The following is a 14,660-nucleotide window of genomic DNA, read 5'->3' as shown; positions in this document are numbered from 1 at the left end:
GGAACAAAGCAGACAATGGGCGTTTCGGGTACAAACCCTTCGTCAGCACAACAAGATACCAATTAACGTGGAAAACGAATAAAATAAAATATATTGCAAAATAACTAGTATCGTCTGCACTCAATGGTGGTTGCAGTATGAATGAAACGTTAGCGTGGCGTGGGTGGTGGACACGGTGTTGAAAATACTCAAACCAATCTAATTGTTACCTCCCTTATTTGGCGCCTTGCGCATGACTGTAGAGTAGTGTGCGTAAGGGTAGACCGGCAATCGGCCATTGTTGTTGTTTTTTTGGATGGAACGTTGATTATTATCAAGCATTAAAATTCTGAAACTAGCTGACTCGTTGTTGTTTTATGTGTTGTAACACATTTATTATACACGGTCTTTTTCACTATCCATTTTACACATTGCGGACTGTAATCTACTAATCGATTCGTTCATCTCTTTGTATTTATTAAACGAGTTATTTTTATCGTGCCCCAAAAACACAACGAGCTTGCAAATATGTGTTATTGCAAGATAAAATATAACGAGTTTAATAAGTACAAACAAATGAAAGCATACATTTATTCCACCCTACAAGTTAGATTTTTAGATATTTTGTAACCAAATGGTATGGTATTAGTTCATCTATTCACCATAATTTGTATCTTTCTCCTAATGCTTGAATGACAAGTTGACCCAAAACTAAAAACGTTTGATTTGTATTCATGCGCACTAAAAGATTAATTTTAATTCGATTCAATAGTCTGATGTCACGTCGCCCAGCAGCGGCGGCCATCGAACTTTTCATATGTCTTGTGATCAGAATGTGTAAAAGTCAAAACATGATCAGATTTATGTTTTTTTCCCTTCTGGATACACTTTTATGCTTCCGATAGTTTAGAGCCAGTTACTGTTACTATGCGTCATTACGAGGGAAGTGACGTTACGACTGTTGAAGCGTATTACCAATCAGTTGTCTTTTATACGATTCGTTCATTGGAAAACCCTATCATTTCTTAGTAGTAGTCTTAATCGTTGAATAATCCTTTGAACGCGTTGAATAAATAGATTGTTCAACGATTGCAGAATATTTTCGCACATTTTATTGATTTGAAATTTTAGGTTTGGGTCAAATTGTCATTGTCAAAAAGAAAGATTCACTTGCGAGATGGTTCATATGGAACCAAATTAATGATCCTAGACGGATTTGTCTTGACAGTAGGGTCGTAAGTTCGAACCCCCATTGTCGTCTGGCACTCGTTTACTCACTTCATTCCTTGCTATTGTCAACACAACTTAAATACCGTGAACTGTGTAAGGAAATGACACAGATGATTAGAGAGGCAGCCGAGGCGTCCCGATCGGATGATTAGGAAACGAAAGGCCTTACGTCATCAACACAAATACCAGCTCTGCTCACTTATCTGAATCATGATCCTTTGAGCTCCCGTCGATTCTAGCTTTCCTGAGACGCAAATTCGCTGCACAGATATGAGATCTGTCGAATCTAATTTTATTTTTCAGTGCGACCAGCATAAAGGCAGTTACATTAGTCAGTCCAGCCTATCTAGATATAACTAAAGACAATCACAAGTGTTTTCCCGGAATCGGCTCATACTGACGTTTTCACTGAATGAATGAAAAGGAATTTAATAATCTCACCCCGAGCCTTTGAATAACTTTGACCACTGGATGAAATAAAAACTCAAATGTCACAGCCATGACGTATTCCGATGAGCCACCTGCAAACATACTCTTATTATTATTATTATTATTATTATTATTATTATTATTATTATTATTATTATTATTATTATTATTATTATTATTATTATTATTATTATTATTATTATTATTATTATTATTATTATTATTATTGTTATTATTGATGTTATTATTATTATTATTATTATTATTATTATTATTATTATTAATTATTATTATTATTATTATTATATTATTATTATTATTATTGTCATATTCATTATTATTATTATTATTATTATTATTATTATTATTATTATTATTATTTATTATTATTATTATTTATTATTATATTATATATTATTATTATTATTATTATTATTATTATTATTATTATTATCATTATTAATATATCTAAAAAAATAGACTCTTACGGATTCTACCAGGTCGTTGATTACTTGTTATACTCGTACGTCCAACAGAGAAAAGCACTGAAGAGGCTCTTATTGTCACCAACCAGAACAAGGATTGATCAAACAATTCAAACTGTTATCATTTCAATATTAATATAGCCCCGTATTTACCTCGCGACAGCTTGCGATCAGCGTAGGGTCTCTATCATAATATTTATGATATTAATCTTGGAATAAAAATATGGTGGCAAGCATATGACTGGCTCTAAACTCTCTCCCTACCTTGTGCGCCTATGTTGTGTTGTGGTATGACACTCGCTTTTGGATAGGAAGGCCCTGGGTTCAAGCCTCGCTCGGCGCATAGTTGAGTCCTTGGAGAAGGCTCTTTACTCACATTCTCTCACCGTACTCTGGTCTTAAATGAGTACCTGGCCGTTGTCTCTGTCCGAAAAAATTGTAACATCGCCTAACATCGTCCTAAAATGTTAAATGTTGCTGTTGGCCAGGGACCCCTTGTAAAGCGCTTTGAGCACATTCTTCAAAGTTTGCGATGTGAAAAATAAATCTGAATAAGAAAAATGTATTATTGTGTGGTAAAAAATGTTACGATTTTTCTGCAGGTGGTATGGAGAGGGTTAAAACTAATGGATTATTATATATTTTAGTTAGGTACAGGATCAAAACCACTATCCGTCTTCTAGTGCTATTATTCATGATTTTGCTTATCAGAAAGTCAAGAGTGAAGAGTACAAAATACAATATTAGAAATAATAATAAACATGTAGCTTATGCCTGGAAGAGAAATATACTATATTCAGACACCCTCATGAAGCCACACTCAACACGATAAATGAGATGTACGGTACGTGTCCACATCGCCGAAAGTTCTTGTTAATCAACTACAAACCGGAACCACTTCAACAGACATCAACAGCCAGCAAACCAACTCAGTCCTGACGATGGCTAATTAGGCCTGAAACATTAAAGTAGACTGTCTCAAACATTGTGGTAAATATTAAAATAATATATATATATATATATATAAATATATATATGAATATATATAACTCTATTTTATGACATAGGGCATCCAGTGCAAATAAATTACTTAGGTAACCCAGTAGTATATCTCATCTGTGACTGTTAGTTGAAGAAATAAAGCTTCCCTGAGCAAGCAACAGTGACATTTATTAATCATCAGGAGTCATTTACAAATCGCTCAATTTATGAAAGACATAGAAATTTAACCGGATGACCCATTCATTTCTAAACGAATTCACTCACTTTGGTCATCTTCAAAATTGAAATCCTTTAAAACTTACTTATGTCTCCCGACAAAATGAAAAAAATCTTGTGACATAGGTAATCCAAAATATATTGTCAGATCAACATTTATCCGATTCACGTATTTACTGTTTACTTGAAACGATATATATATATATATATATATATATATATATATATATATATATATATATATATATATATATATATAATTGTTTTTTTAATGCCTGGTTCACACGGGAATATGAGACCCAAAACTGCACATGAATCTATAATCTTAGCATTTGTAACTTGAAAACATTTAATTGAAAGGGGCACACCAGTAGGCATTGGCCACCATATTATGTGATGTTCAAGTAGCACAGGCGTAACCCAAAGGGACACTCAAGTAGGCATTGGCCACTATATTATGTGATTGAGATATATAAAGTGATGTTCAAGTAGCTTATAAGTAACCGAAAGGTTCACTCAAGTAGGCATTGGCCACCATATTATGTGATTGAGATATATAGTGATGTTCAAGTAGCTTATAAATAACCTAAAGGTTCACTCAAGTAGGCATTGGCCACCATATTCTTATTATGTGATTGAGATATATAGTGATGTTCAAGTAGCACATAGGCAACCCAAAGGGACACTGAAGTAGGCATAGGCCACCATATTATGTGATTGAGATATATAGTGATGTTCAAGTAGCACATAGGCAACCCAAAAGGACACTGAAGTAGGCATTGACCACCAAATTATGTGATTGAGATATATAGTGATGTTCAAGTAGAACTTAGGTAACCCAAAGGTTCACTCAAGTAGGCATTGGCCACTATATTATTATGTGATTGAGATATATAGTGATATTCAAGTAGCACATAGGCAACCCAAAACGCTAAATTAACAAACAAAAAATTAACAAATACTATTTTTTTTGATTCATATATTTTTATTTTCAAGTAACACACAAAAAAAGAATAGAGTAGGTTCCACAATAGACGTCATTTTTTTGGCAGAAAAAAACCCCTTTATATAATATATTTTGCGTCACGCATCGAGAAAAGGTCACTGGAATCCAAATTGTCCTCCTGATGGCATAGTTGTTATTCCAGTGATAACCAGGTCCATGAAGAATACAAGTGAAGAAGATAATGATCATAGTGCTTGTCAAATTATGTTTAATGATGATATTGACATTGATCATGATGTAAAAGCGTTTTCACTTGATCAAACAAATGATGAGACATTGAAATATTCTTACAATTCTTTAATAAAAGTGAGTGTTATTCACAATTACAAGACATGTTTCTATTACAAAAAATGATGTACTCATGAGAAAATACTTACCTCCCTTTCCCATGAAGGATGGTTGCCATTTAATCCTAAACTAAATTGTAGTCCCACAAAAATTTAGAGACATTATACTGCCAGTTGTCCATGATAATTCTCATGAAGGGATTAAAAAGGCTTTATTTTATAGAAATGTATAATTTTATTGGACGTCTTTAGGAAAAGATGTCATAAACTATATCAAATCTTGTAATGCATGCCAACTTAGCATGAAAACTACAATGCCTAAATTCAACCTCAAACCAGTTAAAGTAACAGGTGACTTTCTACACTTATTATGGACTGTGTACGGCCCTTGCCCACCAACAAGGTAAAGCTAAATATATTTTACAATATTATGGCCTGATACTCGATTCCCAGCGGCCTTCTCATTCAGAAATACTAAAGCTAAAACAATTCTAAAATGTCTCTATAAATAGTTTACTCCGTTTGGAATGCGTATGGGAATTAGAAGTGATCAAGGGACCAATTTACAAAATACAACAAAGCTCCTTAAAAGATTTATGGATAAAACACATTTTCTCTTCAGTCTATAATCCTGAAACTCGAGAAAGCTTAGAGTGTTATCATACAACTTTAAAAAGTCTTCTTAGAACCTTTTGTATTGAAAATAAACAGGATTGGGTTAAAAATATACCCCTTGTTCTCTTTGCTACAAGGAACATGGTCCATGAATCTCTGGGGTTTCCCCCCTCTGAGTTATTCTTTGGACATACTGTCAGAGGAACTTTGGAAAATCTAAAACACAAACTAATTTTAAATCAACAGATTAATGTTTCGGGATGTGTCATTGAGTTAAAGACAAAATATGTTAATGTTTGGGAACTTGCAAAGAGAATTTTTCCCAATACAGAGTATAAAATGAAGCTTAGTTATGACATGAAGTGCAAATCACGCTTCTCAATGTTGGTGACAAAGTTTTCGTTTTCTTGCCCACCAATCACCACACTTTTGAGGCCAAATTATCCGATCCTTACAGAATACTAGAAAAAAAATCAGCGATAATAATTCCGTGATTCAACATCCTGACAGGAAGCAAAAGAAACAATAATAATTAATAATAATAATAATAATAATAATAATAATAATAATAATAAAAAAGATAATAATAATAATAATAATAATAATAATAATAATAATAATAATAATAATAATAATAATAATAATAATAATATATACTACTACTACTACTACTACTACTACTACTACTACTACTACTACTACTACTACTACTACTACTACTATAATAATAATAATAATAATAATAATAATAATAATAATAATGATAATAATAATAATACTAATAATAATAATGAAAAAGTTTGATATCTCAGTCTGAGGTGCATCGCGACCTATGATTGTTTATGAGACACTATTGGTTGTTTACCATTACTCTGACCTGAATACATTATAAATTCTTTGGTCCATTTTGTCTGAGATGCATGGTGACTTAATAATAGTAATAATAATAATAATAATAATAAAATAATATTAATAATAATAATAATAATAATAATAATAATAATATAATAATAATAATAATATAATAATAATAATAATAATAATAATAATAATAATAATAAATAATAATAATAATAATAATAATAATAATAATAATAATGATAATAAAAATAACAATAATAACAATAATAATAACAATAATAATAATAATAATAATAATAATAATAATAATAATAATAATAATAATAATAATAATAATAATAATAATATTATTATTATTTTTATTATTATTGTTATTATTTATTATTATTATTATTATTATTATTATTATTATTATTATTATTATTATTATTATTATTATTATTATTATTATTATTATCATTATTATTATTATTATATTATTATTATTATTATTATTATTATTATTATTATTATTATTATTATTATTATTCATCTCTTCTTCTTCTTCTTCTTCTTCTTCTTCTTCTTCTTCTTCTTCTTCTTCTTATAATATTATTATTATTTTCATTATTATTATTATTATTATTATTATTATTATTATTATTATTATTATTATTATTATTATTATTATTATTTTATTATTATTATTATTATTATATTATTATTATTATTATTATTATTATTATTATTTATTATTATTATTATTATTATTATATTATTATTATTATTATTATTATTATTATTATTATTATTATTATTATTATTATTATTATTATTATTATTATTATTATTATTATTATTATTATTATTATTATTATATTATTATTATTATTAGTATTATTATTTCTATTATAATAATCTTTACAATTTGTGATGTTAGTTCTTTTTCCTGCCATCATCTTTTAAACTCTTTAATCTCAGATATTTAATTTCTTCCGAATTCCTTTTTCCTTCAATTGTTATCAAAATATGACTTTCGTCTTATACGATATTACAAAAAATAATAATTGAGCTTTATATAGCGCAATATCCACTAAATTTGCTCAAAGCGCTTTACAAGGGGTCTCTGGCCAACAGCAAAACTAAACATGTAGAACGGGACATGACGCCTCTGAGGCGATATTACAATTTTTCGGACAAAGACAAAGTTGTTTACAGCAGGTGCTCATTTTACACCTAAGTACGGTAAGAGAATGTGAGTAAAGAGCCTTTTCCAAGGACTCAACTATACGCCGAGCGCGAGGCTCAAACCCAGGACCTTCTGATCCGAAAGCATGTGTCAAAACATTAGACCACATAGTCGCACTTATTATACAACAGTAACAGTAGCAAACAATGATAAAGTCGAGCTGTTGTTGCCCTCTTTGTGAAAACGCTAGATCTCAAGCCGCATTAGGGTGAACTGGAATTCCACTGGTAAGGGATTAAGCGGAATTGGATTCAATAGTCTGATGTCACGTCGCCCAGCAACGGCGAACATCGTGGTTCTAAACAAAGAAAATCGGTACTTTTTATTCTTCATGCTGGCTAGAACTCTTCATGTCTTGTGATCAGAATGTGTAAAAGTCAAAACATGATGAAATTTAGAACGACTTTTTATCCTCTGGATACGCTTTTCTGCTCGTCGGAGAAATTCTTTCATAAGGGCGTTCGCCATTGTTCCGATAGTTTAGAGCCAGTTACTATGTTACCATGCTTCATTACGAGGGAAGTGACGTTACGACTGTTGAAGCGTATTACAAATGAACTTAATTGTATTAAAAATGTTGTAACAATAGATGAAAAGACAGTTGACAGCAAGGGCTGACAGCAAGGGACATAACCTTGAGGATTCTATTGTAACAATAATAAGTTATGCGTCAATGATCTCACAAACAAAAAATACAGATTCAAGTGCGAGCCAAGTGATATTAATAATAATAATAATAATAATAATAATAATAATAATAATAATAATAATAATAATAATAATAATAATTATAATAATGATAATAATAATAATAATAATAATAATAATAATAATAATAATAATAATAATAATAATAATAATAATAATAATAATAATAATAATATTAATAATAATAATGATAATAATAATAATAATAATAATAATAATAATAATAATAATAATAATAATAATACACATTTATACAGCGCCCATTCTCGTGTAAAACACAAGCTCTGGGCACTTTAAAATATAAATTATCAATTTTGATTGAAAGGAAAAAAAATTACAATGCAATAAATTCATAGCCAAATCAAAGATTTATAGCGTCAATAAAAGCAAATACAGTAAAGATGTCTCTTATTAATTAATAATGCCAATGGGACGCTTAGACACTGTACGTTGTTTAGCCCAATCACCTTACTGAACTGAGATATTATTCCCTTCACAGAGAACAATTTATCTTTAATAAATAGGTACCTACTTGAAAGCGAGCATATTTATCGTTTGTACAAAAACTTTGTACTCACATCAACCCAAAAAATAGCACCAATGATAATTAAAAAAACAAAACAAAAAAACAAACAACCACAATGAAAAGTAAACAAAATAAACACAAATCAAGAACAAACAAAAACAAAACAAAACAAATAAAGAAAGAAACCAACAATAAATAGATAACAAATAAAGAATCTACCAAATATGCTCTTAGCAAAACCTAAAAAAACACCCTCTCCCTCCCCAGCCCCCCCCCAACAAAAAAAAAAAAAACGAGAGAAAGAAGGAAAAAAACCCCGAAATAAAACAAAAACTACATAAGAAAACAAAGACATTAAACAATTTTGAAAAATAGCACTACAACTAAAAGAAAAATAACCATGTTGCCCTTTCTCCTTTTTCTAATTTCCAATTATTACATAAACACCCAATAATATAAAACTTCACAAATCCCTTTCCCAATAGTCTGGCAACAGTGTGCCTTGGATGACTTACAAACTCAACCCCCCAAAAAAGAAAATCGGACCAAATATTTTAAAGAGATAACAAAACAATACCAAAGCCATTCTTAACCCTTGCCTTACCAACTATTTTCAGAATTTTCTCCAAAATTTCAAACCCAAAGAACACAAAAATATGTTTTTCGTACTCAAACATAAAAGCCACAAATATATTCTATGCATGATATCGATACTCAAAATGAACTCTACAACAGTATCACGATTTTATAACTATAATAACACATTTTTCTTTAAATTGTGTGATTTACAAAAGAAATCTGAATGATATAAGTGCTGGTTGGATCGTAACGAAAGTGTCGATTTTCCTGTGGTTGGTAAGGAGAGGGTTAAGCCTGAAGATAACATACAAATTGTACATCTCTCTGTTCTTTTATTATATATGCTTAAAAAGAAATATTTTCCCATTATTAACGCAAGGAATAACTACTTGGGAAGCTAAAGAGCATCCGTTTCCTGGAAAAGATATCCAGTGAAAATATTATTGCGGTCTGTCCGAATACCCATGTGATTCATTTTACCTATGACCTTAACTCTAACAACGTCCTTGACCTTGAGCTGTAGAAAAGCTGTCACGGACGACTGATCCAAGTATGGACCCGATGCCATCGAGCACTCTGCCATTAAAATTTCATTAACAAACAACCCTAGCACGAGATAACCGTTTGTTGTTGAAACCATTGCAACCAAATGGAACCCGTATACACCTGGTTTGGAGACTGTAAACAAACCCGTATTGTCATCATAGTCTTTACCTACTTGCATTATAATATCATTGAATACGATTGTGTCACCAATGTTTTCAGATCCCTTCAGAGAACGATGCGCGGAAAAGGCGGACACATACCTTTTATTTGAAATCCCAGTCCGGATCTTTTCTTCTAATGACGAAATATTTGCTCTCATTCCCGCTTCCGTGTTTCTCTGAGAGTTAACCATTATTTCTAAATCAAGAATTCTACACGTTTGGTTTTGGATCTTGTCTTCTAAGAAAGATACATTTTCTGTCAGCCCTCGTTCCTTCTTTTGATTTTCTTTTGTTAGCATTTCTAAATCAGAAACTCGGTTCTTCAATTGGTTTTCTAACAGTGATATACTTGCTCTAAATTTTGTTTCCTTTTCTGCCTGTTCTGAGATTTGCTTCTGAAGCTTGTTCTCCAACCTTGAAAACTTGCCTTCCAGGAAATGTTCACTGTCTATCCGATTCTTTATCTCATTTTCCAGCTTGGATACTTTTCTACTGAAATATTTCAGTAATAAGTTGATGTTCAAATGTTCAAACGTCAAATTAGCTGGAGCTATTTTTTTCTTTATAATGCCAATATTATCCAAGTAGTACATAACACACTGATACAACCCTGCATCTTCTTCCCGGGGTTTGGACAGGAGTACTCTCAGGTAACTCTTACTCGGTACATTGTCGATATGACCTTCGATTTGAATATCAGAACGGTCGCTGTGAGTTCCATTTGCAATGTCACAACTTTGCCTCAGCAAAGCGATTGGGATACCTTCCTGTCCTGTCAGTTCTAGTATCATTACTTCTTGGACGTCTTGATCAATGGATGAATTCAGACTGCAGGTCATGTTTATGGCGCTCTGAGCCATTGCATCAATTCTACTGGGAGAAATGTTAAGATGGAGAGCTAAACCTGTGAACAAAGAACAAAACTCGTTTTTATATGAAAGTAAATGAATGAATGAATAAATGAATAATTACATACCTTAATCCATAAATGAATAGATAAATAGAAGGGACAGCATGGCTCAGCGTTATGGCCTTTGCTTCGTACCCGAAATATACCTAGTTCGATCACCCCTGCTGTGGCCTTTTGCAAATCATCTCAACCTAGATCAATGTGCGGCGCTGCACAACGGCTGAAGCCTGGGTTGTTCAGTCTTCCCTTGGAATAGACCCTAGAGACAAATTTCCCTTATGGGATGATTAAGGGAATACAAAAATATTTAATATGCATTCACGAAGCGCATATCTATTGTATCCTATGCCAATTATACTTACATTCCTATCACCAGGTTATATGATACCAAGCCGATTGTATTACATACTTGACAAGTCACCTGTTTGGCACCTCTGTGACAGAGGAATATTTACTATATGATAGTCCGCCTTACAGCTTCGTGGAGTGGGGTTCAACTTGTATAGATGCTGTGCGCTTGGTTATGAAACTCACAACATTGCCTTCAGGAAATATAACGGACCAACACACAAAACAATGTGTGACCTTGGACGTTTATAGTATGGTTATAGTTTAATGAGGATTACTCATAAACGCGGATGGCAAAAAACAATAACAAAGACCAGAGTGACGTCAACTTCGTTCTATCTACAGCATGACTTGTCTTTTGATGAGATTGCCGGGAGGTTTCGAGGCTGTCCTCAATTGCAGTGACGAATTTAAAGAATGGCTCGAGATTTCCAGTGTGGAGATGTAGTCATACGCCACTACTACTGTTACAATGGAAAATAGATATAATTTCTTGCATTGGGAATGACATGAAGGTCCTAATTTGGATCATTTTAATTCTAAATTTCCCTTTTCCAGCTATGATTCAGACATACTACCATCTTGAAACGGTGGGTCATAAATTTTCGATAGATTGCAAAAAATGTGAGATGGTTTGTCAAAAGCCGTCGGATGTCGTGAGATCAAATTTAGAGATAAGAGCAAATGAAAGTGAAGAATCGTAATCTGCATGATTTTTATTTTATTTTACTCCATCGTATCCAACTACAATCCTACGAAATGATTTTACAATCTAAAGTTTAAAAAGATTTTAATTTAATATTTTTCCCAAGCTCCGTCGATGTAATAAACATGTTTGTCTTGTCGTTATAAGTGATTTTCACCATTTCAATTTTTTTCACCCCTTCTCTTGAAATATAAATAACTTGGGCCCAATTTAAGATAATTACAAAATGCAAACTGCATTTTGTTTAAAAATTAGGTGCCTCTATTCAAATATGTAATAATATTATTGGATTTTAAATTTTCCACACCCGGCGGGTTTTGCCAGATCATCTCTCAAAGGATTTTAAATTTGTCAAATTGTCTCAAACTTGATATAACTCAACAAAATGATTCAAACCTGAGACTTATAGACTCTAACGATGGCGGAGACCCGTTGATAAGTTAAGGGTAATTTTATTTGAATTATGTTTGAAGTAAACGTTTTCTGGCTGAAAAAAATAGCCAAAAAAATATATATAAAAAAAATAGAATTGCAGTGTAGACTTACAGAGTCCATTTTGAGTGTAGACATAAATTGTTGTGAAGAGTAGAATGAGTTTGATTTTTCCAATCATGCTAAGAGCACAGAATCGCGTACCAGACACACAGAGACTGGAGATGAATTTAAAGAAAATGAATACACGCCTTGAACATACATCAATCATAATGAGAATATCGTGTTTTGTTTATCTTTTATATACCTCTGTCCCTTTACGTGATAAGATAACATTCCTTTTACACGCGTTGATTCTAATCACAGAATAACGGGAGAGCAGGAGGGAAAGAGCCGTTCTTTAGTGGCTATGTGGTCTAGTGGTATGACACTCGCTTTCGGATCGGAAGGTCCCGGGTTCGAGCCTCGCTCGACGCATAGTTCAGTCCTTGGAAAAGACTCTTCACTCACATTCTCTCACCGTACTCAGGTGTAAAATGAGTACCTGGCCGTTAACAGCGTTGTCTTTGTCCGAAAAATTGTAATATCGCCTAACAGGCGTCATGTCTCGTCCTACATGTTAAATGTTGCTGTTGACCAGGGACCCCTTGTAAAGCGCTTTGAGCACGTTAAGTGGATATTGCGCTATATAAAAGCTCAATTAAAAAAAAAAGCAACAAGTTGGTGTAGCCATCTTGTCTAATATTATGTGTAGATCGTCATCGGATGAAATCAGGACTAGAGAGACACATTGGCAATATGATGTAGTCTGAAGCCTGGACTCGTTAAAATACTTGAAAACACAAACAAACAATAAAACAAACAAAAAACCTTCGGAATTAAACAACTATAAAACTTCTTCTTCTTCTTCTTCTTTTTCTTCTTCTTCTTCTTCTTCTTCTTCTTCTTCTTCTTCTTCTTCTTCTTCCTCTTTTTCTTCTTCTTCTTCTTCTTCTTCTTCTTCTTCTTCTTCTTCTTCTTCTTCTTTCTTCTTCTTTCTTTCTTCTTCTTCTTCTTCTTCTTCTTCTTCTCTTCTTCTTCTTCTTCTTCTTTTCTTCTTCTTCTTCTTCTTCTTCTTCTTCTTCTTCTTCTTCTTCTTCTTCTTCTTCTTCTTCTTCTTCTTCTTCTTCTTCTTCTTCTTCTTCTTATTTTATTTTATTATTATTATTATTATTATTATTATTATTATTATTATATTATTATTATTATTATTATTATTATTATTATTATTATTATTATTATTATTATTATTATTATTATTATTATTATATTATTATTATTTTATTATTATTATATTATTATTTATTATTATTATTATTATTATTTATTATTATTATTATTATTATTATATATTATTATTATTATTATTATCATTATTATCATCATTATTATTATCATTCTCGTCCCCCTCCTCCTCCTTCTCCTCCTCCTCTGTTCTGGTTTGACCTCAATTGTTTGTTATTGGTTTTTTAGTATTGCTTGGTGCTTAGTTGCCCTTCTTTGTCAGTTTCCGTCACTTGTTATATTATTTTTATTATTTGCTGTTATTTATAATTTTTAGTATATTGATGAATCAAAATGCAATATTCATTAGAGAAAATAATTCTCAAGGTGCATCTTGTGTTTCAGATCTATGGCTCCGTGATGTCTAAAGTTAAACTGACTTCAGCTCTGTTTTCCTTGACATGGCCATTGCCATGCAGATAGTACATAACACAATGTGACACGGCCATTGCCATGCAGATAGTACATAACCCAATTGACACGGCCATTGCCATGCAGATAGTACATAACCCAATTGACAGGGCCATTGCCATGCAGATAGTACATAACCCAATTGACAGGGCCATTGCCATGCAGATAGTACATAACCCAATTGACACGGCCATTGCCATGCAGATAGTACATAACCCAATTGACAGGGCCATTGACATGCATATAGTACATAACCAAATTGACAGGGCCATTGTCATGCAGATAGTACATAACCCAATTGACAAGGCCATTGCCATACAGATAGTACATAACCCAATTGACACGGCCATTGTCATGCAGATAGTACATAACCCAATTGACAGGGCCATTACCATGCAGATAGTACATAACCCAATTGACAGGGCCATTGCCATGCAGATAGTACATAACCCAATTGACAGGGCCATTGCCATGCAGATAGTACATAACCCAATTGACACGGCCATTGCCATGCAGATAGTACATAACCAAATTGACACGGCCATTGCCGTGCAGATAATACATAACAGACTGTGACACGGCCATTGCCGTGCAGATCGAACGGTGAACCGCTGCAGGTGAAGCGAACAGTCCTCGGGGACTTTCCGCATAGCCAGCACAGCCCGGTTCTTG

The 14,660-nt window shown here is 32.1% G+C and overlaps 1 protein-coding gene across 2 annotated transcripts; it reads right to left on the bottom strand.

Annotated features, from left to right (window-relative positions):
- Positions 1-2,711: 2,711 nt before the first annotated feature.
- Positions 2,712-12,506, bottom strand: LOC144956864 (uncharacterized). Of its 2 annotated transcripts, XM_078887646.1 has the most exons (3): positions 12,369-12,506; positions 9,958-10,762; positions 2,712-3,078 (listed from the first exon to the last, which is right to left on the bottom strand). In XM_078887646.1, exons 1-3 carry the CDS (start codon positions 12,433-12,435, stop codon positions 3,069-3,071), a joined length of 882 nt encoding a protein of 293 aa, XP_078743772.1. In that variant the 5' UTR covers positions 12,436-12,506; the 3' UTR covers positions 2,712-3,068. The 2 variants fall into 2 exon arrangements, with proteins under 2 accessions (XP_078743772.1, XP_078743771.1); XM_078887645.1 differs by lacking the exon at positions 2,712-3,078 and having other exon boundaries at positions 6,991-10,762.
- Positions 12,507-14,660: the final 2,154 nt, after the last annotated feature.

This window comes from Berghia stephanieae, chromosome 11 (genome assembly GCF_034508935.2).
Source record: "Berghia stephanieae isolate SIO BIC M18660-M18661 chromosome 11, UCSD_Bste_1.3, whole genome shotgun sequence".
In the NCBI taxonomy this organism is placed as follows: Eukaryota; Metazoa; Mollusca; class Gastropoda; order Nudibranchia; family Aeolidiidae; genus Berghia; species Berghia stephanieae.
Note: the sequence above shows the minus strand (reverse complement) of the source record. Positions and strands in the feature narration are given on the sequence as shown.